Source organism: Pseudophryne corroboree, chromosome 4 (genome assembly GCF_028390025.1).
Source record: "Pseudophryne corroboree isolate aPseCor3 chromosome 4, aPseCor3.hap2, whole genome shotgun sequence".
NCBI classification, from domain to species: domain Eukaryota; kingdom Metazoa; phylum Chordata; class Amphibia; order Anura; family Myobatrachidae; genus Pseudophryne; species Pseudophryne corroboree.
The window spans coordinates 828890758-828913872 of record NC_086447.1 but is presented as its reverse complement, the minus strand read 5'-3'; the positions used below and the strand labels follow the sequence as shown (position 1 = coordinate 828913872).

The following is a 23115-nucleotide window of genomic DNA, read 5'->3' as shown; positions in this document are numbered from 1 at the left end:
GGAGTCTTCAGCCGCCGGTTTCCGGACCTCTTCACGCTTCAGCATCTGCAAGGGGGTCGGCGGCGCGGCTCCGGGACCGGACTCCACGGCTGGGCCTGTGTTCGATCCCTCTGGAGCTAATGGTGTCCAGTAGCCAAGCAGCAAATCCACTCTGCATGCAGGTGAGTTTACTACTTTCCCCCTAAGTCCCACGTTGCAGTGATCCTGTTGCCAGCAGGACTCACTGTAAAGAAAAAAAACCTAAACTAAACTTTCTCTAAGCAGCTCTTTAGGAGAGCCACCTAGATTGCACCCTTCTCGTTCGGGCACAAAATCTAACTGGAGTCTGGAGGAGGGTCATGGGGGGAGGAGCCAGTGCACACCACCTGACCTAGTAAAGCTTTACTTTTTTGTGCCCTGTCTCCTGCGGAGCCGCTGTTCCCCATGGTCCTTTCAGGAACCCCAGCATCCACTTAGGACGATAGAGAAATCTTATTATGTTATGGAATATACTGCGCCATAAACAGAACCTTAATGCATATTATTCCCTTCATTTACCCTTCCTTCGTAATCCCAATTTCCTAGATGGCACGGTTGCTCACCCTTTCACTGTGTGGACTTCAGTGGGTTTCAACGCTTTACGATCATTTGTCTCTATTGACCAAGAACGCCTTCTAACATTCACGGAATTGACTTCTAATCACCCTGACGTGGGGGGTATGTCAAAATGGTTACATTATTTCTCGACCCTATCGATACCAACCCGGGAGAAAGCTCTCCTATATTCCCAAAAAGCCCTGTCAGCCAGCATGTACATGGAATTGTTCCTAAACACATACCATAACACTTACCTATCACCGCTCAGACGTTATCATATGGGCACCCCGGAGAGTCATGCCTGCATGCGCGGCCATCAAGAGGAAGCTGACATTTTTCATTGTTTATGGGCTTGCCCCATGGTCAAGTATTTTTGGCACCTAATCCGCGGAAGTCAAACTTATAAACCATGTTCCATTCACTCCAGAGTGGGCAATCCTGGGTGTATTTGACCCTGCCCAACAAATTACTCCTGAAAGCAAAAAACTCCTACTAGCACTGAGTGCAGCAGGGAGAAAGACTATACTCCAGGGTTGGTTGGATAGCACGCCTCCACAAATACCTCTGTTCCTGTCCAAGCTCAACTTTATCTTTAAGATGGATTGGATGGAAACACTATTACAAAAAGATAAGAAGGTGGAACGGTTATTTGCAATATGGGAATCATATATAGATACACTACCTCTCTTTGTCTAGCAACAACTCCACCATAGCTTAAAGAACACCGCATGGTACCTAACAAAAATTGCTGTGAACGAACCACCAATTGTTTTTTCTTGATTACTACCAGGCTTCAAATAATATATATAGAAATGTATTGCTCATTTCTGATATACTGTTTTTTACATGACATTTTGACACACCTTTTGATTTTTAACGACAATGGTGGTCATTCCAAGTTGTTCGCTCGCTAGCTGCTTTTAGCAGCATTGCACACGCTAGGCCGCCGCCCTCTGGGAGTATATCTTAGCTTAGCAGAATAGCGAACAAAAGATTAGCAGAACTCCTACTAAATAATTCCCTGCAGTTTCTGAGTAGCTCCAGACCTACTCCTAGAATGCGATCACCTCAGTCCGTTTAGTTCCTGGTTTGACGTCACAAACACGCCCTGCATTCGGCCAGCCACTCCCCCGTTTCTCCAGCCACTCCTGCGTTTTTACCTGGCACGCCTGTGTTTTTTAGCACACTCCCTGAAAACGGCCAGTTTCCGCCCAGAAACACCCACTTCCTGTCAATTACACTACGATCACTCGAGCGATGAAAAAACGTTGCTCGAGCTTGTGTAAATCTACAAAGTTTTGTGTGAAAGTACTTAGCGCATGCGCGCTGCGTACCATGCGCATGCTTCCCGTTTTTTCACTTGATCGCTGCACTGCGAAAATTGGCAGCGAGCGAACAACTCGGAATGACCACCAGTATTAGGTGTTATATTTGTTGTTTCATTCTCTGTCGATTGTTGCTTCTACACATATGTACAGGATGACATTGCCTCATATATCTCTGTTTATGGCTTATCTTTCTTTACTGTAACGCATTTGATGATACCTCAATAAAAATATTTTAAAAAGAAGTATATTAGAGGTCACCAAAGACTTGTGAATATATAGCTAAGGCAAAAACCGCTTTTACGGATCAAAGATGGCTTCCAATATTTATATACAATGAACAGAATGGGGAGTATTACATCTTAGAATGTCCAAGATTATATAGTGATTTCTGAAGTGATATTTAGAATTTTCTCTTAATACAGATACTAGTTACCAACCCGTCAAAATAACAGAACATAAAATTAAGGTCAGTGCCGTCGGGTATGCGCGCCCAAATGAAGCAACAATTTATTTGCTCCGTCAGGCACCATCTAGTGCCTGCTGGAGCATAAAACCGCTGAATTCCCCCATGGAGGTGAGGAGCTGCATTAGCCTTTTCTTATATAGGATTATTGCAAGAGGTAAAAAATATATTAATATCTTATATTATGTTCCACTTATCCTCAATATTTTAAGTTGCAAGAAGTTCCTGATAATATTATATGTGTGTGTGTGTGTATGCAAAAGTGAAGGGTGCACCAGTGTTCACAGATATACATACAGACACATATACACACACGTCATTAGTGGGTTTTCTTACGAATCTACAATTATTTTAGTTTGACTATTTGAATATTGGTATCACTATGCCTTCACTAATTATAAATATTTGTAACAGAGAAATTTCACTAGATTTTCTATAAAAAAAAAAAAAATTTCTCTAGAGGGGCTTTAAATAAACTTAACAATTCCCAACTTTACATATGTACAACACCATTTTCTATACCTACATTATGATAAACATAAAATAAGTAACCAAGTATACAGATGTGTCCTCATACATCTTGTCTCAGTACACCATGCAGCGGGAGGGGATAAGGTCACTAGGTCTACAGTCATTAGATCGACCACTATTGGTCGAAATGCAGTAGGTTGACAGGGTTGCTAGGTCGACATGTGATAGGTCAATATGAAAAAAGGTCGACATGCGTTTTTCACAATGTTTTAAACTTTTTAAACTTTTTCATACTTTACGATTCTCGTGGACTACAATTGGGAACGGTTACCTGCTACCACTGCGCTCGGCACCTTTCCCGTAGCATGGCGAGCAAAGCGAGCCATGCGAGGGGACACGGTGCACTAATTGGGGTTCCCGGTCACTCTACGAAGAAAACGACACCAAAAAATAATGAAAAAAAACCCCACAAAAAAACACATGTTGACCTTTTTTTCATGTCGACCTACCACATGTCGTCCTATAAACCATGTCGCCCTACCACATGTCGACCAATAGAGGTCGACCTAATTGTGGTCGACCCAACAACCCATACCCCAGTGGGAGATGCCTGGCGTAAGTGAGCTGAAAGGTCCCATGCAACTCCGTTAGTGTCGGGCGGCACTAGGGTTGTTTAACGTGCAGGAAGGCTAGATGTAAGTGGACACATGTGCACATGCAATGTACTAAAGCAAGTTTCTAAAATCTAGTTCTTGATATCCACTCACAGGTCAGTGCTTTGGGATACTTCGCAACAATGTAATCACTAGAGCAGTAATCAGACTGAGAAACCTGGTTTAGATAAGAGAAAGAGAAGTATGTAGAGAGGGCGAGAGCGAGAGAAATCCCCGCCAAAAAGAGCCATCCTGTGTCACCGCAGAGGCATGTCTATCACAAATTGCATGGATACTCCTCGCAGTTCCAATCTGCGTTTGCAGGCGGTGACCACTGGAGCGCATGCGCATAAGTAAAACATTGTTCTCGAGTCCACCTCTAAATAAGGACCAGAGACAGGACCAGAGGAAGAGACAGAGAGAAAGATGAGAGACAGGAAAGTCAAATAGAGTAAGAAAGAGAGGATAGGATTGAGGGAGAGGAGAGAGTTTGAGAGTATAGAGAGAGTAAGGAAAATAAAGAGAGAAAAAGGGAGATGGAGAGGTAGAGAGAGGTGGGAGACGGATGAGGAGAAAGAGAAAAAGGAATAAAGAGGAGAGAAGACACAGAAGGATAGGAGGGAGGGGCCAGAAGAAACAGAGAGGGAAGGAGGACAGAAGAGAGAAATGATATGGCTCGTGTGCAATCACAACTGGCATGTTTCAGGCTTCACCACAGTTCTCATTATCTTTTTCAGTAGCTCTTGATAATCTGTCAACTGTATTTAACAATATATCCCTTAATAATCCAACTGATTTCAGGTGGACTATTATCAGGCACCTGTGTAGTTTTAGAGAAACACAAACTGAGATATCTGACCATATGCCCAATAATGCTGCCAACATGGTAGTAAGTAGCCAATTTGGTATTGCAGAAAACCCTGTCTGTTACCCTGACATACACGGCCAATAGGAACCACTTCTTTAAGATGACTATTAATGCTGATAATAAGATTTTACTTACCGGTAAATCTATTTCTCGTAGTCCGTAGTGGATGCTGGGGACTCCGTAAGGACCATGGGGAATAGACGGGCTCCGCAGGAGACAGGGCACTCTAAGAAAGAATTAGGAATACTGGTGTGCACTGGCTCCTCCCTCTATGTCCCTCCTCCAGACCTCAGTTAAGGAAACTGTGGCCCTCATTCCGAGTCGTTCGCTCGTTCTTTTTTTTCGCATCGCAGTGAAAATCAGCTTAGAGCGCATGCGCAATGTTCGCACTGCGACTGCGCTAAGTAATTCTGCTATGAAGAAAGGATTTTTACTCACGGCTTTTTGTTCGCACCGGCGAACGTAGTGTGATTGACAGGAAATGGGTGTTACTGGGCGGAAACACGGCGTTTTATGGGCGTGTGGCTGAAAACGCTACCGTTTCCGGAAAAAACGCAGGAGTGGCCGGAGAAACGGGGGAGTGTCTGGGCGAACGCTGGGAGTGTTTGTGACGTCAAACCAGGAACGACAAGCACTGAACTGATCGCACAGGCAGAGTAAGTCTGGAGCTACTCTAAAACTGCTAAGTTTTTTTTGTTCGCAATATTGCGTAAACTTCGTTCGCACTTTTAAGATGCTAAGATACACTCCCAGTAGGCGTAGACTAAGCGTGTGTAACTCTGCTAAATTCGCCTTGCGACTGATCAACTCGGAATGAGGGCCTGTGCCCGGAAGAGCTGACAGTCCAAGGAAAGGATTTTGGAATCCAGAGTAAGACTCAAACCAGCCACACCAATCACACCGTACAACTCGTGATAACTAACCCAGTTAACAGTATGAACAACAACAGAGCATCAGATAAACCTGATGCAACCATAACATAACCCTTATTTAAGCAATAACTATATACAAGCATTGCAGATGAAATCCGCACTTGGGACGGGCGCCCAGCATCCACTACGGACTACGAGAAATAGATTTACCAGTAAGTAAAATCTTATTTTCTCTAACGTCCTAGTGGATGCTGGGGACTCCGTAAGGACCATGGGGATTATACCAAAGCTCCCAAACGGGCGGGAGTGTGCGGATGACTCTGCAGCACAGAATGAGCAAACACAAGGTCCTCCTCAGCCAGGGTATCAAACTTGTAGAACTTTGCAAAAGTGTTTGAACCTGACCAAGTAGCCGCTCGGCAAAGCTGTAATGCCGAGACCCCTCGGGCAGCCGCACAAGAAGATCCCACCTTCCTTGTGGAGTGGGCTTTTACTGATTTTGGAAGCGGCAATCCAGCCGCAGAATGAGCCTGCTGAATCGTGTTACAGATCCAGCGAGCAATAGTTTGCTTTGAAGCAGGAGCACCCAGCTTGTTGGATGCATACAGGACAAACAGCGACTCAGTTTTCCTGACTCTAGCCATTCTGGCTACATAAACCTTCAAAGCCCTGACTACATCTAGTAACTCGGAATCCTCCAAGTCACGAGTAGCCACAGGCACCACAATAGGTTGGTTCATATGAAAAGATGACACCACTTTTGGCTGAAATTGCGGACGAGTCTGCAATTCTGCCCTGTCCAAATGGAAAACCAGATGGGGGCTTTTATGTGACAAAGCCGCCAACTCTGAAACACGCCTAGCCGAAGCCAAGGCCAATAGCATGACCACCTTCCACGTGAGATATTTTAATTCCACGGCTTTAAGTGGCTCAAACCAGTGTGATTTCAGGAAACTCAACACCACGTTAAGATCCCAAGGTGCCACTGGAGGCACAAACGGGGTCTGAATATGCAGCACTCCCTTTACAAACGTCTGAACTTCAGGAAGAGAAGCCAGTTCTTTTTGAAAGAAAATGGATAGGGCCGAAATCTGGACCTTAATGGACCCCAAATTAAGGCCCAAAGTCACTCCCGACTGTAGGAAGTGAAGGAAACGGCCCAGCTGGAATTCCTCTGTAGGGGCATTCCTGGCCTCACACCAAGCAACATATTTCCGCCATATACGGTGATAATGTTTAGCCGTCACGTCCTTCCTAGCCTTTATTAGCGTAGGAATAACCTCATCCGGAATGCCTTTTTCTGCTAGGATCCGGCGTTCAACCGCCATGCCGTCAAACGCAGCAGCGGTAAGTCTTGAAACAGACAGGGCCCCTGTTGCAACAGATCCTGTCTGAGAGGCAGAGGCCATGGGTCCTCTGTGAGCATTTCTTGCAGTTCCGGATACCAAGTCCTTCTTGGCCAATCCGGAACAATGAGTATTGTTCTCACTCCTCTTTTTCTTACGATTCTCAGCACCTTGGGTATGAGAGGAAGAGGAGGAAACACATAAACCGACTGGAACACCCACGGTGTCACTAGTGTGTCCACAGCTATCGCCTGAGGGTCTCGACCTGGCGCAATACATTTGTAGCTTTTTGTTGAAGCGGGATGCCATCATGTCCACCTGTGGCAGTACCCAACGACTTGTAATCTGTGTGAAGACTTCTTGATGAAGTCCCCACTCTCCCGGGTGGAGGTCGTGCCTGCTGAGGAAGTCTGCTTCCCAGTTGTCCACTCCCGGAATGAACACTGCTGACAGTGCTTTTACATGATTCTCCGCCCAGCGAAGAATTCTGGTGGCTTCCGCCATCGCCACCCTGCTCCTTGTGCCGCCTTGGCGGTTTACATGAGCCACTGCGGTGATGTTGTCTGACTGAATCAGCACCGGTTGGTTGCGAAGCAGAGGCTCCGCTTGACTTAGGGCGTTGTATATGGCCCTTAGTTCCAGGATATTGATGTGCAGACAAGTCTCCTGACTTGACCACAGACCCTGGAAATTTCTTCCCTGTGTGACTGCCCCCCACCCTCGGAGGCTTGCATCCGTGGTCACCAGGACCCAGTCCTGAATGCCGAACCTGCGACCCTCGAGAAGGTGAGCACTCTGCAGCCACCACAGAAGAGACACCCTGGCCCTGGGGGATAGGATGATCATCCGCTGCATCTGAAGATGCGATCCGGACCACTTGTCCAACAGATCCCACTGAAAGGTCCTCGTATGGAACCTGCCGAAGGGAATGGCTTCGTATGACGCCACCATCTTTCCCAGGACTCGCGTGCATCGATGCACCGACACCTGTTTTGGTTTTAAGAGGTCTCCGACCAGAGTCATGAGCTCCTGAGCCTTCTCCACCGGGAGAAAAACCTTCTTCTGGTCTGTGTCCAGAATCATGCCCAGGAAGGGCAGACGCGTCGTAGGAGTCAGCTGCGACTTTGGAATATTCAGAATCCATCCGTGCTGTTGCAACACTTCCCGAGAGTGTGCTACGCTGATCAGCAACTGCTCTCTGGACCTCGCCTTTATGAGGAGATCGTCCAAGTATGGGATAATTGTGACTCCTTGCTTTCGCAGTAGCACCATCATTTCTGCTATTACCTTTGTAAATATTCTCGGTGCCGTGGACAGACCAAACGGCAACGTCTGGAATTGGTAATGACAGTCCTGTACCACAAATCTGAGGTACTCCTGATGAGGTGGAAAAATGGGGACATGCAGGTAAGCATCCTTTATGTCCAGAGACACCATAAAATCCCCCTCTTCCAGGCTTGCAATGACCGCTCTGAGCGATTCCATCTTGAACTTGAACCTTTTCAGGTAAATGTTCAGGGATTTTAAATTCAATATGGGTCTGACCGAACCGTCCGGTTTCGGTACCACAAACATTGTGGAATAGTAACCCCTTCCCTGTTGCAGGAGGGGAACCTTTACCACCACCTGCTGGAGATATAATTTGTGAATTGCCGCTAACACTATTTCCCTCTCTATGGGGGAAACTGGTAGGGCCTATTTGAGGTAACGGTGAGGGGGCATCACTTCGAATTCCAGCTTGTATCCCTGAGACACAATCTGTATAGCCCAGGGATCCACCCGTGAGCGAACCCACTGGTGGCTGAAATTTCTGAGACGTGCCCCCACCGATCCTGGCTCCACATGTGGAGCCCCAGCGTCATGCGGTGGATTTAATGGAAGCTGGGGAGGACTTCTGTTCCTGGGAACTAGCTGTATTGTGCAGCTTCTTTCCTCTACCCCTGCCTCTGGCAAGAAAGGACGCACCTCGGACTTTCTTGCCTCTTTGTGATCGAAAGGACTGCATTTGGTAATATGGTGCTTTCTTAGGTTGTGAGGGAATATATGGCAAAAAATTTGACTTCCCAGCCGTAGCTGTGGAAACTAGGTCCGAGAGACCGTCACCAAACAATTCCTCACCCTTATAAGGTAAAACCTCCATGTGCCTTTTTGAGTCGGCATCTCCTGTCCATTGCCGAGTCCACAGGACCCTTCTGGCAGAAACCGACATTGCATTTATTCTAGAGCCCAGTAGGCTAATGTCTCTCTGGGCATCTCTCATATATAGGACAGCGTCTTTTATATGCCCCAGGGTCAGTAATATAGTATCCTTGTCCAAGGTATCAAGTTCCTCAGATAAAGTATCTGTCCATGCTGCTACAGCACTACACATCCAGGCCGACGCAATGGCCGGCCTTAGTATGGTACCTGAATGTGTATAAACAGACTTCAGGATACCTTCCTGCTTCCTATCCGCAGCATCTTTTAGGGTGGCCGTATCCTGTGACGGCAGGGCTACCTTCTTAGATAAGCGTGTCAAAGCTTTATCTACCCTAGGGGAGGATTCCCAGCGTAACCTGTCCGCTGGCGGGAAAGGATACGCCATAAGCAACCGTTTGGAAATCTGCATTTTTCCTATCTGGAGATTCCCAAGCTTTTTCACATAACTCATTTAACTCATGTGAAGGGGGAAAGGTCACCTCATGCCTTTTTTCCACAAACATATAAACCCTCTTGTCAGGGACTGGGTTTTCCTCTGAGATGTGCAATACATCCTTCATTGCTATAATCATGTAGCGGATGGCTTTAGCCATTTTAGGCTGCAACTTTGTATCATCGCCATCGACACTGGAGTCAGAATCCGTGTCGATATCTGTGTCAACAATTTTGGATAGTGGGCGCTTATGAGACCCTGACGGCCTCTGCGCTGTAGGATCAGGCATGGGTTGAGACCCTGACTGCCCCAAGGCTTCAGCTTTATCCAACCTTTTATGCAAGGAAGTAACATTATCATTTAAAACCTTCCACATATCCATCCAATCGGGCGTCGGCGGCGATCCCACATTCATTTGTACCTGCTCTGCTTCCACATAGCCTTCCTCGTCAAACATGCCGACACAAGCGTACCGACACACCACACACACAGGGGATGCTCTATTTGAGGACAGAATCCCCACAAGGCCTTTTGGAGAGACAGAGAGAGAGTATGCCAGCACACACCCCAGCGCTATATGACCCAGGAATTACACAGTAATTTAGTGTTTACCCAGTAGCTGCTGTATACACTGAGTTTGCGCTAAATTTATGTGCTTCCCCTCTCTTTTTACCCTCTTTCTACCGTGAATCTACAGGGGAGAGCCTGGGGAGCGTCCTCTCAGCGGAGCTGTGGAGAGAAAATGGCGCTGGTGAGTGCTGAGGAAGAAGCCCCGCCCCCCTCAGCGGCGGGCTTCTGTCCCGCGATTTTGTGTAAAATAATGGCGGGGGCTCATGCATATATACAGTGCCCAACTGTATATATGCTGCTTTTGCCAAGAGGTGTCTAATTACTGCCCAGGGCGCCCCCCACCTGCGCCCTGCACCCTACAGTGACCGGAGTGTGTGGGTTTAACGTGGCAGCAATGGCGCACAGCTGCAGTGCTGTGCACTACCTCATATGAAGACTGGAGTCTTCTGACGCCGCTTTTGACGTCTTCTTGCTTCTCACGCCGGCTTCTGGCTCTGCGAGGGGGACGGTGGCGCTGCTCTGGGATCGGACGACCAAGGGTGCGTTCCTGTGTTCGATCCCTCTGGAGCTAATGGTGTCCAGTAGCCTAAGAAGCATGACCTATCCGCAGTTAGTAGGGCTGCTTCTCTCCCCTCAGTCCCACGTAGCAGAGAGTCTGTTGCCAGCAGATCTCTCTGAAAATAAAAAAAATCCTAACAAAATACTTTCTATTTAGCAAGCTCAGGAGAGCTCACTAAGGTGCACCCAGCTCGTCCGGGCACAGATTCAAACTGAGGTCTGGAGGAGGGACATAGAGGGAGGAGCCAGTGCACACCAGTATTCCTAATTCTTTCTTAGAGTGCCCTGTCTCCTGCGGAGCCCGTCTATTCCCCATGGTCCTTACGGAGTCCCCAGCATCCACTAGTACGTTAGAGAAATAGGGTTTCTGAAGGCAGCCTAAGATTAATGTTTGGGTTTGTATTCACAGGAGGTTATATATCAGCTCCCAGTGCATGGCTGTGTATGATGTGAATGCAGATTACATGACATTAAACCAGAAGTCTACTGATCTGCTGGATGAGATACGGAATTCAAAAAATTATGTGTTTGGTCTGTTCAGTGGTCCAGAAGAGACAGACCACATGATGTATCATGTTGCACACCACAAGTGGATGGCCACAGGTTGTCCGTCTGTGGATGTGCTTGATTTGTTCAGGACAGATTAGAACTTTCCATCAGATGAGCGGCATGCTGACAACAGCAGGTACCAAAGTACTACATCTAATTTCCAGAAAAGGAATGTGCACCACATGCCCCATCTATTATTGTGTCAGCATAATGTGTGTAAAACTGTAACATATATGGTGGAATACCATACTGAAATATTCAGAAACCCATGTGCTCTTTTTCCACACAACTGCACAAGACGTGCGACCCGTACAAAAGCCATGATGCCGGTTTAATTAACTGTTTAAATACACTTATGTAAATCTTAGTTTGGATTGTAAATAGTGGGCGTCTGCTCACTGTCAGTAGGAACTGTCCGTTTCAATTCCGATTTCTTTAGCAAACTAAGTACTTGCTTTATGCTGCTTATTCCTCAGTGGGGGGATTGAGGGTAACTGGAAACCACTTCACCAGTCAGGATTTATGCATGACACATCAAATGCTTGTTTTGCTATTTTTGTATAGATAAAATTACCCTTTATGCACAGGACACTATCCAGATCTAAGCTATAAACAAATTTCTTAGCAAGCTGGAAGAATTTCTTTTTATCTGGCAGACATATGTGAGAAAAAAAAATTGCTCTTCGGAATATATTCACAAATCCTTCACTTCATAAGTCACATTTATTTATTTGCTTGATATAAAGAAGTGTGTAAAGTCTTTGGGCTGACAAATACACCTAGTGTGAAATCCTGTTTAAAGAAACCCTCTGTAATATACTACTATACATAATGAACCAATGTAATGATGGAGCGATGTTGGGCTGATTTGCCGTTTCGTAATGACAAATCGCCTAGATCGCTCAGTGTGTACAGGTGATTACATGCTCCCACTGGTCACTAGCAACAGCTGCTGGTTGTCATCAAAACTAGTGATATCGCTAGCAACCTTGTTTATGCTAATGAAGGACGGAATATGATCGTTCTGTCCTTCATAAATCTTAATCTGGGCTCAAATGCCTGTCGCTCCAGTGTGTACCCAGTTAAAAATACAGTGTTTGTATTAGAAGCAGTTCACAGAAATAAGTAAAAAGCAAACATACATAAAATAATAGAAATAGAGCAATAACCAGCGCCACTTGTGAAACACTTGCTTAGCAATATATATAAGAAATAAACAATTAAATAAAATATATAAGAGATGTATTAAAGGTTAAAACAGCAAAAAAAAAAAGGACTTTTACATAGTATAAAATTCGCATGATAAGAAGATATAGTAATAAAAAAAATGAAGAAGAGATAAGTAAAAAAATGTGTAAAGTGCATAAAATTAGTTCATACCTAAAGGGCCCTACACACTGCGCGATAGTAATGAAAGATATGACCGATCTCGTTCATTAATGAACGAGATACCGTTCATATCTTTCAGTGTGGAGGCACAAGCGATGAACAATGCGCGGCCCCGCGCTCGTTCATCGCTGGTGCCCCGTCGCTTGTGCATGCAGGCCAATATGGACGATCTTGTCCATATTTGCCTGCACTGCTATGGAACCAGGTGACGGGGGGAGTGAAGAAACTTCACTCCCCCTGTCTCTGCCCCTCTTCTGTCCTCCTTCCCTCTCTGATTCGTCGGGCAGCTCGGCGGCGAATCGCGCTGTGTGTAGTGCCCATTAGGTATGTAGGTCAGTCTAGGGAGCAGGCATAGAGCAACCAACGCGTTTCGTCCGTTTAAGACTTCATCAAGGTTTTTTTTTTTTTGCTGTTTTAACTATTAATACATGCTCTTATATGGAATAAATACTATTTTTTAAGAAATTTGAATACTATTATATGTTCCTTTACATTCTACACCATTGGTCGCTGATGCCCCTTATCCCTTTTTACTATACATAAAATAATGTTGTACTTTTGATCACCTATTAAAATGTGGATAGTTCTCTGTCACTACTATTACAGCATTAAAATTAATTTACAATATTGCTGAGGGATTACATGGCACCCTTTCGCCTGGGTTGGGTCTCTGCCATGGGTTCCTGCTCCTTAACAGCTGCAGGTGCTACCTGTACTGAAGTGTCATCCAGCTCAAGACTGAATTGCCCAATCAGCAACCAGATGTAATTTGCCACTACCATTCAAAGCTCTCTGGTAGCAATGATGCAAATATCTAGCAAAGGTTTCCAGTACAAAGTGAGGGCCAAGTACTATTACAGGAGAGGACAGCTGGGGCAGGACTGTGCAGAAGAGGGTTGCAAAACTATTTTTTTTTAAGATTTACAGATTTATTATCTAATGAAAAGCGTAAATACCTTGCGTCATATTCGATAAGCAGGTGAGAAGTACCAAACTATTTGAACCTAACAGTGCATGCACTACTAAAGAAGACATTTCATATGGTCTAAGACCTTTTTCAGAATGAAATCTTACCAATAAATTTGTTTTGCATAGACTCTAACAAAGCTTGATGTGCATCTTCAGCCTGCAATGCAAGAGAGCATTCCCTGGCCAGTATGGTCCTCACGAGATGCTCTCCACAGCCTACAAATACAGAAAGACAGACAAATCAGATGCCCATATAGCGGTTTCCTGCATTATGTGTACACATATTATCTGATTTACTTTAGCAGTTGATAAAATGACACATGAGCACACCATCGATAATAAGACCTCCTCCCCTCAAATATAAGCTTATATATGCATTTAACACATAACTAGTAACTAGTGCTAGGCTGGCACATTATCAGCTAGAAGCTCCGTACACTGCTTTCCTAGGACAAATTGATAACTGAAAGCACAATACTAAAGCAGTGACACATACACTTAATTGCTCTGCAAAGTGTCTACCAAGCAGTATGCTTTGGTGTCAACTAGTCCATAAGGCAGGGGTTCCCAACCACAGTCCTCAAGGCACACGAACACTCAAGGTTTTAAGGATAGCCATATTTTATTAGTGAATCAGTTATTTTGAGTTAACCATCATTGCACAAGCATGGATATCATTAAAGCATGGACTGTCATACTGCTTTCTGAAATGCGACCCAGGAATTTGCTAGGTCTAGCAAGACGGAAAATTCCCAGGTCTCAGCTCCGTGATCCTGGTTGGGAGCAAGGTTGTTGACCTGGGACTTAAGGTGCATACACACTGGCCTATATAGCGGCCGTTCTATTGAATGGCAGATATATCACGGGTTCGTCGGCCAGTGTGTTAGAGCGATATGTCTGTGAATGCCGCCGTTCACAAACATATCGCGTCGGCGCTGCAACACAGCTGACGGACAATATATCTAACGATATACTGGTGCACTGTGCTGTGTGTACGGGTGGTCACCCGACCGCCCGTACACTTGCTGCAGACATCAGCGGTGACTGACAGCTGAACTGGGCAGGCGCATGTAAACGCCCACCCAATTCGTGGCGTCCGTCCCGACAGATGGGGAAGTGTGTAAGCTCAACACACTGCCCGGTCCGTCTGCAGATCAATATGCAGATCAACTGATATGCAGATTTATCTACCAGAGTGTACCCAGCATTAGTACCAGGTTGTTAGTGTTCACACATACAGAAAATAAGAATTTACTTACCGATAATTCTATTTCTCGGAGTCCGTAGTGGATGCTGGGGTTCCTGAAAGGACCATGGGGAATAGCGGCTCCGCAGGAGACAGGGCACAAAAGTAAAGCTTTTACAGGTCAGGTGGTGTGTACTGGCTCCTCCCCCTATGACCCTCCTCCAGACTCCAGTTAGGTACTGTGCCCGGACGAGCGTACACAATAAGGGAGGATTTTGAATCCCGGGTAAGACTCATACCAGCCACACCAATCACACCGTACAACTTGTGATCTAAACCCAGTTAACAGTATGATAACAGAGGAGCCTCTGAAAGATGGCTTCCTAAACAATAACCCGAATTAGTTAACAATAACTATGTACAAGTATTGCAGATAATCCGCACTTGGGATGGGCGCCCAGCATCCACTACGGACTCCGAGAAATAGAATTATCGGTAAGTAAATTCTTATTTTCTCTATCGTCCTAAGTGGATGCTGGGGTTCCTGAAAGGACCATGGGGATTATACCAAAGCTCCCAAACGGGCGGGAGAGTGCGGATGACTCTGCAGCACCGAATGAGAGAACTCCAGGTCCTCCTTTGCCAGGGTATCAAATTTGTAAAAATTTACAAACGTGTTCTCCCCTGACCACGTAGCTGCTCGGCTGAGTTGTAATGCCGAGACCCCTCGGGCAGCCGCCCAAGATGAGCCCACCTTCCTTGCGGAATGGGCCTTAACAGATTTAGGCTGTGGCAGGCCTGCCACAGAATGTACAAGTTGAATTTTGTTACAAATCCAACGAGCAATCGACTGCTTAGAAGCAGGTGCACCCAACTTGTTGGGTGCATACAGTATAAACAGCGAGTCAGATTTTCTGACTCCAGCCGTCCTTTAAATGTATATTTTTAAGGCTCTGACAACGTCCAACAACTTGGAGTCCTTCAAGTCGTCTGTAGCCGCAGGCACTACAATAGGCTGGTTCAGGTGAAACGCTGATACCACCTTAGGGAGAAAATGCGGACGCGTCCGCAGCTCTGCCCTATGTCGAATGGAAAATTAAATAAGGACTTTTATAAAACAAAGCCGCCAGTTCAGATACTCTCCCGGCCGAAGCCAGGGCCAGTAACATAGTCACTTTCCATGTGAGATATTTCAAATCCACATTCTTTAGTGGTTCAAACCAATTGGATTTGAGGAAATCTAAAACTACATTTAGATCCCACGGTGCCACCTTAGGCACCACAGGAGGCTGTATATGCAGTACTCCTTTGATAAAAATCTGGACCTCAGGGACTGAGGCCAATTCTTTTTGGAAGAATATTGATAGGGCCGAAATTTGAACCTTAATAGATCCCAATTTGAGACCCATAGACAATCCTGATTGCAGGAAATGTAGGAAAACGACCCAGTTGAAATTCCTCCATCGGAGCACTCCGCTGCTCGCACCACGCAACATATTTTCGCCAAATACGGCGATAATGCTTCGCGGTGACTTCCTTCCTTGCCTTTATCAAGGTAGGAATGACTTCTTCTGGAATGCCTTTTCCTTTTAGGATCTGGCATTCAAACGCCATGCCGTCAAACGCAGCCGCGGTAAGTCTTGAAAAAGACAAGGACCCTGCTGAAGCAGGTCCCTTCTCAGAAGTAGAGGCCACGGATCGTCCGTGACCATCTCTTGAAGTTCCGGGTACCAAGTCCTTCTTGGCCAATCCGGAGCCACTAGTCTTACTCCTCTTTGCCGTATAATCCTCAATACCTTTGGTACGAGAGGCAGAGGAGGAAACACATATACCGACTGGTACACCCAAGGTGTTACCAGCGCGTCCACAGCTATTGCCTGCGGATCTCTTGACCTGGCGCAATACCTGTCCAGTGTTTTGTTGAGGCGAGACGCCATCATGTCCACCATTGGTTTTACCCAACGGTTTAATAGCATGTGGAAAACTTCTGGATGAAGTCCCCACTCTCCCGGGTGAAGGTCGTGTCTGCTGAGGAAGTCTGCTTCCCAGTTGTCCACGCCCGGGATGAATACTGCTGACAGTGCTATCACGTGATTCTCCGCCCAGCGAAGGATCCTGGCAGCTTCTGCCATTGCCCTCCTGCTTCTTGTGCCGCCCTGTCTGTTTACATGGGCGATTGCCGTGATGTTGTCCGACTGGATCAACACCGGTCTTCCTTGAAGCAGAGGTTCCGCCTGGCTTAGAGCATTGTAGATTGCTCTTAGTTCCAGAATGCTTATGTGAAGAGACTTTTTCAGGCTCGACCACACTCCCTGGAAATTTCTTCCCTGTGTGACTGCTCCCCAGCCTCTCAGGCTGGCATCCGTGGTCACCAGGATCCAATCCTGCATGCCGAATCTGCGGCCCTCCAATAGATGAGCCTCCTGCAACCACCACAGACGGGATACCCTTGTCCTCGGCGACAGGGTTATCCGCAGGTGCATCTGAAGATGCGACCCTGACCATTTGTCCAACAGATCCCTTTGCATGGAATCTGCCGAAAGGGATTGCTTCGTAAGAAGCTACCATTTTTTCCCAGGACTCTTGTGCATTGATGTACAGACACCTTTCCTGGTTTTAGGAGGTTCCTGACCAGGTCAGATAACTCCTTGGCTTTTTCTTCGGGAAGAAAAACCTTTTTCTGAACTGTGTCCAGAATCATCCCCAGGAACAGCAGACGAGTTGTCGGCATTAATTGGGATTTTGGAATATTCAGAATCCATCCGTGCTGCTTTAGCACCTCTTGAGATAGTGCTAAACCCATCTCTAGCTGTTCTCTGGACCTTGCCCTTATTAGGAGATCGTCCAAGTATGGGATAATTAATACGCCTTTTCTTCGAAGAAGAAATATTATCTCGGCCATTACCTTTGTAAAGACCCGAGGTGCCGTGGACAAACCAAACGGCAGCGTCTGAAACTGATAGTGACAGTTTTGTACAACGAACCTGAGGTACCCCTGGTGTGAGGGGTAATTGGAACGTGGAGATACGCATCCTTGATGTCCAAGGATACCATAAAGTCCCCTTCTTCCAGGTTCGCTATCACTGCTCTGAGTGACTCCATCTTGAACTTGAACTTCTTTATGTACAGGTTCAAGGACTTCAGATTTAGAATAGGCCTTACCGAGCCATCCGGCTTCGGTACCACAAAAAGAGTGGAATAATACCCCTTCCCTTGTTGTAGAAGAGGTACCTTGACTATCACCTGCTGAGAATACAGCTTGTGAATGGCTTCCAAAACCGTCTCCCTTTCTGAGGGGGACGTTGGTAAAGCAGACTTCAGGAAACGGCGAGGTGGCTCTGTCTCTAATTTCAACCTGTACCCCTGAGATATTATCTGCAGGATCCAGGGATTTACCTGCGAGTGAGCCCACTGCGCGCTGTAATTCTTGAGACGACCGCCTACCGCCCCCGAGTCCGCTTGCGAAGCCCCAGCGTCATGCTGAGGCTTTTGTAGAAGCCGGGGAGGGCTTCTGTTCCTGGGAAGGAGCTGCCTGTTGCTGTCTCTTCCCTCGTCCTCTGCCTCGTGGCAGATATGAATAGCCCTTTGCTCTCTTATTTTTAAAGGAACGAAAGGGCTGCGGTTGAAAGGTCGGTGCCTTTTTCTGTTGGGGAGTGACTTGAGGTAGAAAGGTGGATTTCCCGGCCGTAGCCGTGGCCACCAAATCCGATAGACCGACCCCAAATAACTCCTCTACGCATCGCCTGTCCACTGTCGTGTCCATAAAGCTCTTCTGGCCGAAATGGACATAGCACTTACCCGTGATGCCAGTGTGCAGATATCTCTCTGTGCATCACGCATATAAAGAAATGCATCCTTTATTTGTTCTAACGACAGTAAAATATTGTCCCTGTCCAGGGTATCAATATTTTCGATCAGGGACTCTGACCAAACTACCCCAGCACTGCACATCCAGGCAGTCGCAATAGCTGGTCGTAGTATAACACCTGCATGTGTGTATATACCTTTTTGGATATTTTCCATCCTCCTATCTGATGGATCTTTAAGTGCGGCCGTCTCAGGAGAGGGTAACGCCACTTGTTTTGATAAGCGTGTTAGCGCTTTGTCCACCCTAGGAGGTGTTTCCCAGCGCTCCCTAACCTCTGGCGGGAAAGGGTATAAAGCCAATAACTTCTTTGAAATTAGCAGTTTTTTATCGGGGCACCCCACGCTTCATCACACACGTCATTTAATTCTTCTGATTCGGTAAAAACTACTGGTAGTTTTTTCACACCCCACATAATACCCTGTTTAGTGGTACCTGTAGTATCAGCTAAATGTAACATCTCCTTTATTGCCAAAATCATATAACGTGTGGCCCTACTGGAAAATACGGTTGATTCGTCACCTTCACCACCGGAATCAGTGCCTGTGTCTGGGTCTGTGTCGACCGACTGAGGCAAGGGGCGTTTTACAGCCCCTGACGGTGTTTGAGGCGCCTGGACAGGCACTAATTGAGTGTCCGGCCGCCTCATGTCGGCAAACGACTGCTTAAGCGAGTTGACGCTATCCCGTAATTCCACAAATAAAGGCATCCATTCTGGTGTCGACCCCCTAGGAGGTGACATCCTCATATTTGGCAATTGCTCCGCCTCCACACCAATAACGTCCTCATACATGTCGACACACACGTACCGACACACAGCAGACACACAGGGAATGCTCTATACGAAGACAGGACCCACTAGCCCTTTGGGGAGACAGAGGGAGAGTCTGCCAGCACACACCAAAAAGCGCTATATATGACAGGGATAGCCTTATGATTAAGTGCTCCCTTATAGCTGCTTTTATATTAATATATTGCCATTTATTTTGCCCCCCCTCTCTGTTATACCCTGTTTCTGTAGTGCAGTGCAGGGGAGAGACCTGGGAGCCTTCCTGACCAGCGGAGCTGTGACAGAAAATGGCGCCGTGTGCTGAGGAGATAGGCCCCGCCCCTTTTTCGGCGGGCTCGTCTCCCGCTATTTAGTACATTTAGGCAGGGGTAAATATCTCCATATAGCCTCTGGGGCTATATGTGAGGTATTTTTAGCCTTTTTAAAGGTTTTCATTTGCCTCCCAGGGCGCCCCCCCCCCCCAGCGCCCTGCACCCTCAGTGACTGCCGTGTGAAGTGTGCTGAGAGGAAAATGGCGCACAGCTGCAGTGCTGTGCGCTACCTTAAGAAGACTGCAGGAGTCTTCAGCCGCCGATTCTGGACCTCTTCTTGCTTCAGCATCTGTGAGGGGGCCGGCGGCGTGGCTCCGGTGACCATCCAGGCTGTACCTGTGATCGTCCCTCTGGAGCTTCATGTCCAGTAGCCAAGAAGCCAATCCATCCTGCACGCAGGTGAGTTCACTTCTTCTCCCCTCTGTCCCTCGTTGCAGTGATCCTGTTGCCAGCAGGAATCACTGTAAAATAAAAAACCTAAGCTAAACTCTCTAAGCAGCTCTTTATGAGAGCCACCTAGAATTGCACCCTTCTCGGCCGGGCACAAAAATCTAACTGGAGTCTGGAGGAGGGTCATAGGGGGAGGAGCCAGTACACACCACCTGACCTGTAAAAGCTTTACTTTTGTGCCCTGTCTCCTGCGGAGCCGCTATTCCCCATGGTCCTTTCAGGAACCCCAGCATCCACTTAGGACGATAGAGAAATCCTGGGTTGATGCGCATTCACGTGCAAAAACCTGGGATTTCCATGTATGTGTGAAAGTGGTATCAGTGTGCCTTGAGGGGACCAAGACTGTGTAAGGAATACTCTTAGCTACCTTTGAGATAATTCCAAGGCACAAGAAAGACTCATTAGGGTGAAAAGGCCACAAAAGAGTGCAAAAAAACTATTTTGGTTTACAGGTATTAAAAGTTGATCAGGTAGACCAGTGGTTCTCAAACGCGGTCCTCAAGTAACCCCAACAGTTCATGTTCTCCAGGTCTCCTCACAGGATTACAAGTGAAATCATTTGCTCCACCTATGGGTCTTTTAAAATGTGTCAGTGAGTAATGAATACACCTGCGCACCAGCTACGTGACCTGGAAAACATGAACTGTTGGGGGTACTTGAGGACCGAGGTTGAGAACCACTGAGGTAGACATGTGTGTCCCAAATATAACTTCTGTTACTGGTAGCAGAAGACACAAATATCCTTCAACTTACAGAGTCCTTACATGCAAAGGTGATGCATCCGGATATATAAAAAAACTTTTAAATGATGAACATAATCACTCTTCTGGGAATGTTTTGATCTGAAACCATTTGCAATCATGCAGGAGTTTAATAAAGCAAGAAGTAATAGAATTGCAGCATACGGCAGTCATAGCTCTTAAAGAAAGTAACCAACTTCCCATTCTATGGTTTTGCACTGGTCTGGAATTTAGGAAGCATGGAAACAATTAAGGTGTAAGCTGCCAAATACAGGAGCTGAATGGAAAGATATCATCTGCAGTTTTGATATACTCAATACAAGTGATGATATATGATATACGAGAACAAAGTACAGTTCATCTAAATATGGAAAACATCAGTGGGTGCTACCTAAAGATCAAAACAGCTTATCTTCCCTCCACATACTGTAGAGTCACCAGCTCCTCTCTAATCTCCATCACCGCCAATCACATAACCACTTCCTCATCCTCTCAAACCGGCTGTCCTGGTGTCACCCCAGACTCTGCCCACTGTATTATTCTTCACGTGTAGTCTCTTCCAGTCCCATGCTACCAAAACTCTTATTCATTCTCTCACTCAATCATTTGTTCTATACCTGGGCTAGGATGGCCACATACAAATATTTTCTTGTACACTCTGTCCATTGTTGATTGGTTCAGAAGAATATCATTTTGCGGTTGGCAATGAATGATCAGAAATGGCAGTTACAGAGAAAAAAAAATCCAATAATAAGATGCCTTATAATGTTTCAGCTATTCATCACTGCTTGATGATTGCTAAGGTGTTAAGTTTAATAAATATTATTATGCATTAATGTATGCCCATAAAGAAGTATGTACCTGAACAACAGATAAGATCAAAATGTGATTGTGGTCACATCAAGTATTTTCTTATGGCTGAGGTTCTAAAACGCTGTCCTCAAGGCACCGCAACAGTTCAGGTTATAATACAAGGCCCCACACACTAGAGCGATAATGCCCGATTTCATCCGATTTGGGGCATTCGGCCCAATATATTGGATGAAATCGGGCATTTTGGAGATGTTTCCGATCCGATCAGCGTTCCTGTGATCATCGGATCGGATCCTCCAGATTGAATGTGCTGCACATTCAATCAGGTCCGACTTGGGAGCATGGCTGGGATCGCCCAGGATACATCGTATGCAAAAGGACAGCATACGATGTATCTTGGGCGATCCTGCCCTCCGGGAGGCTGCCGGGGTGATCGCCTGCGACATGTGGTCGATTAAGTGTATGGGGCCCTTAAGTTTATCCATGCTTGGCCACAGGTGATTTAATAAGCACCTCAGTCAATATGATGTAACCATCTGTTCTGAGCAATGGCTATACCTAAAACCTGGATTATTGGAGTGCCTTGAGGAGCGCGTTTGAGAACCACTGCGACACAGAACGATTGTGTCGTCAAGGAAAGACATTATTATACTTGGTGACTCAAAGACCTCTGTTTGTAATGTACCATTTACAGGGTTGTAAAAAACTGTCATGCACATATTTTATCACGGAGGGAATGCAAAGTGTGTCTACATCCGCCCCAAAAAAACCTCATACTGCTGATGCCTGGGAGAATTATACATCTGACATTTGGTGTCCGAAGGCGTCAAACTACTGAAAGAATCATTTTACTAATATCTATATCATTTAAAAAAAAAAAAAATATTCTATATCTACAAGGGAAACAAAATGTTGCATATTATTTAATATCACAAATGGAAAAAGAAATATATATGAGATGTTACAGCCATAGAGCTTACTGTTGGGTAAAAGGAAAAAAAAAATGGTATTGGTTAGCGATTGCCCCCCTTGAGGGGTAAGTTTATCGATGCAAGCACAGAAAAAGACAAACAACGTCAACTTCTCAATAGTGTTTCCCCAAAGCGCTGTGTTCTTTGTACTTGATAAAGATAGCCTTCAGCGGAATTAATGAATCGCTAACCAATGCCTGTGAGCTGCCGCTGAACAATTAAAAAAAGTGTTTTTGTGGTAAGAATCTGTTCTAGCAGTAGGCACACAGAGTTAGCAGTGAGTGTGCTATATTTAAAGGACATGTCTACCTGCTGGGAAGTGTCAGAAGAGCGTCTCATCAGAAAAATAAAAATCACCAATATGACACTGCCGCTCTTTAGAATACTGAAGAGGCAGCTACTGGTGTCACATTATATAACACTCTACCACTTATTAAAGCTTCATTTGTCATATCAGACTCCAGCAGCTGCCTTGTCAAATTCTAAAGAGTTATGTGCAAGGCTGAATACAGTAGTTTAAAAGTCTGAATAGATCTTTTCTTTCAATTTGTGGTGTTATTGTACTGTAAAATATTATAATAGAAGGAAAGAAAAGCCAGGACTGCAGCTCATTATCTCTGGATGTACCACTGGCTTTACTGATTCAGAAGGATAAGAGCAACACTTCAAATCAGGTGTCATAATATCTGGGTTCATTCATAAATCACAGACTATGGATTATTGAGCCGTAGAGACACTGATAGAC

The 23115-nt window shown here is 45.9% G+C and overlaps 1 protein-coding gene across 2 annotated transcripts in view; it reads right to left on the bottom strand.

Annotated features, from left to right (window-relative positions):
* Nucleotides 1-23115, bottom strand: part of TASP1 (taspase 1) — a 547122-nt gene that overhangs the window by 259682 nt on the left and 264325 nt on the right. For both annotated transcript variants that reach the window (XM_063918540.1, XM_063918539.1), the window contains exon 12: nucleotides 13350-13460. In XM_063918540.1, coding sequence (XP_063774610.1) covers nucleotides 13350-13460 — 111 coding nt within the window. The remainder of the gene's footprint in view (nucleotides 1-13349; nucleotides 13461-23115) is intronic.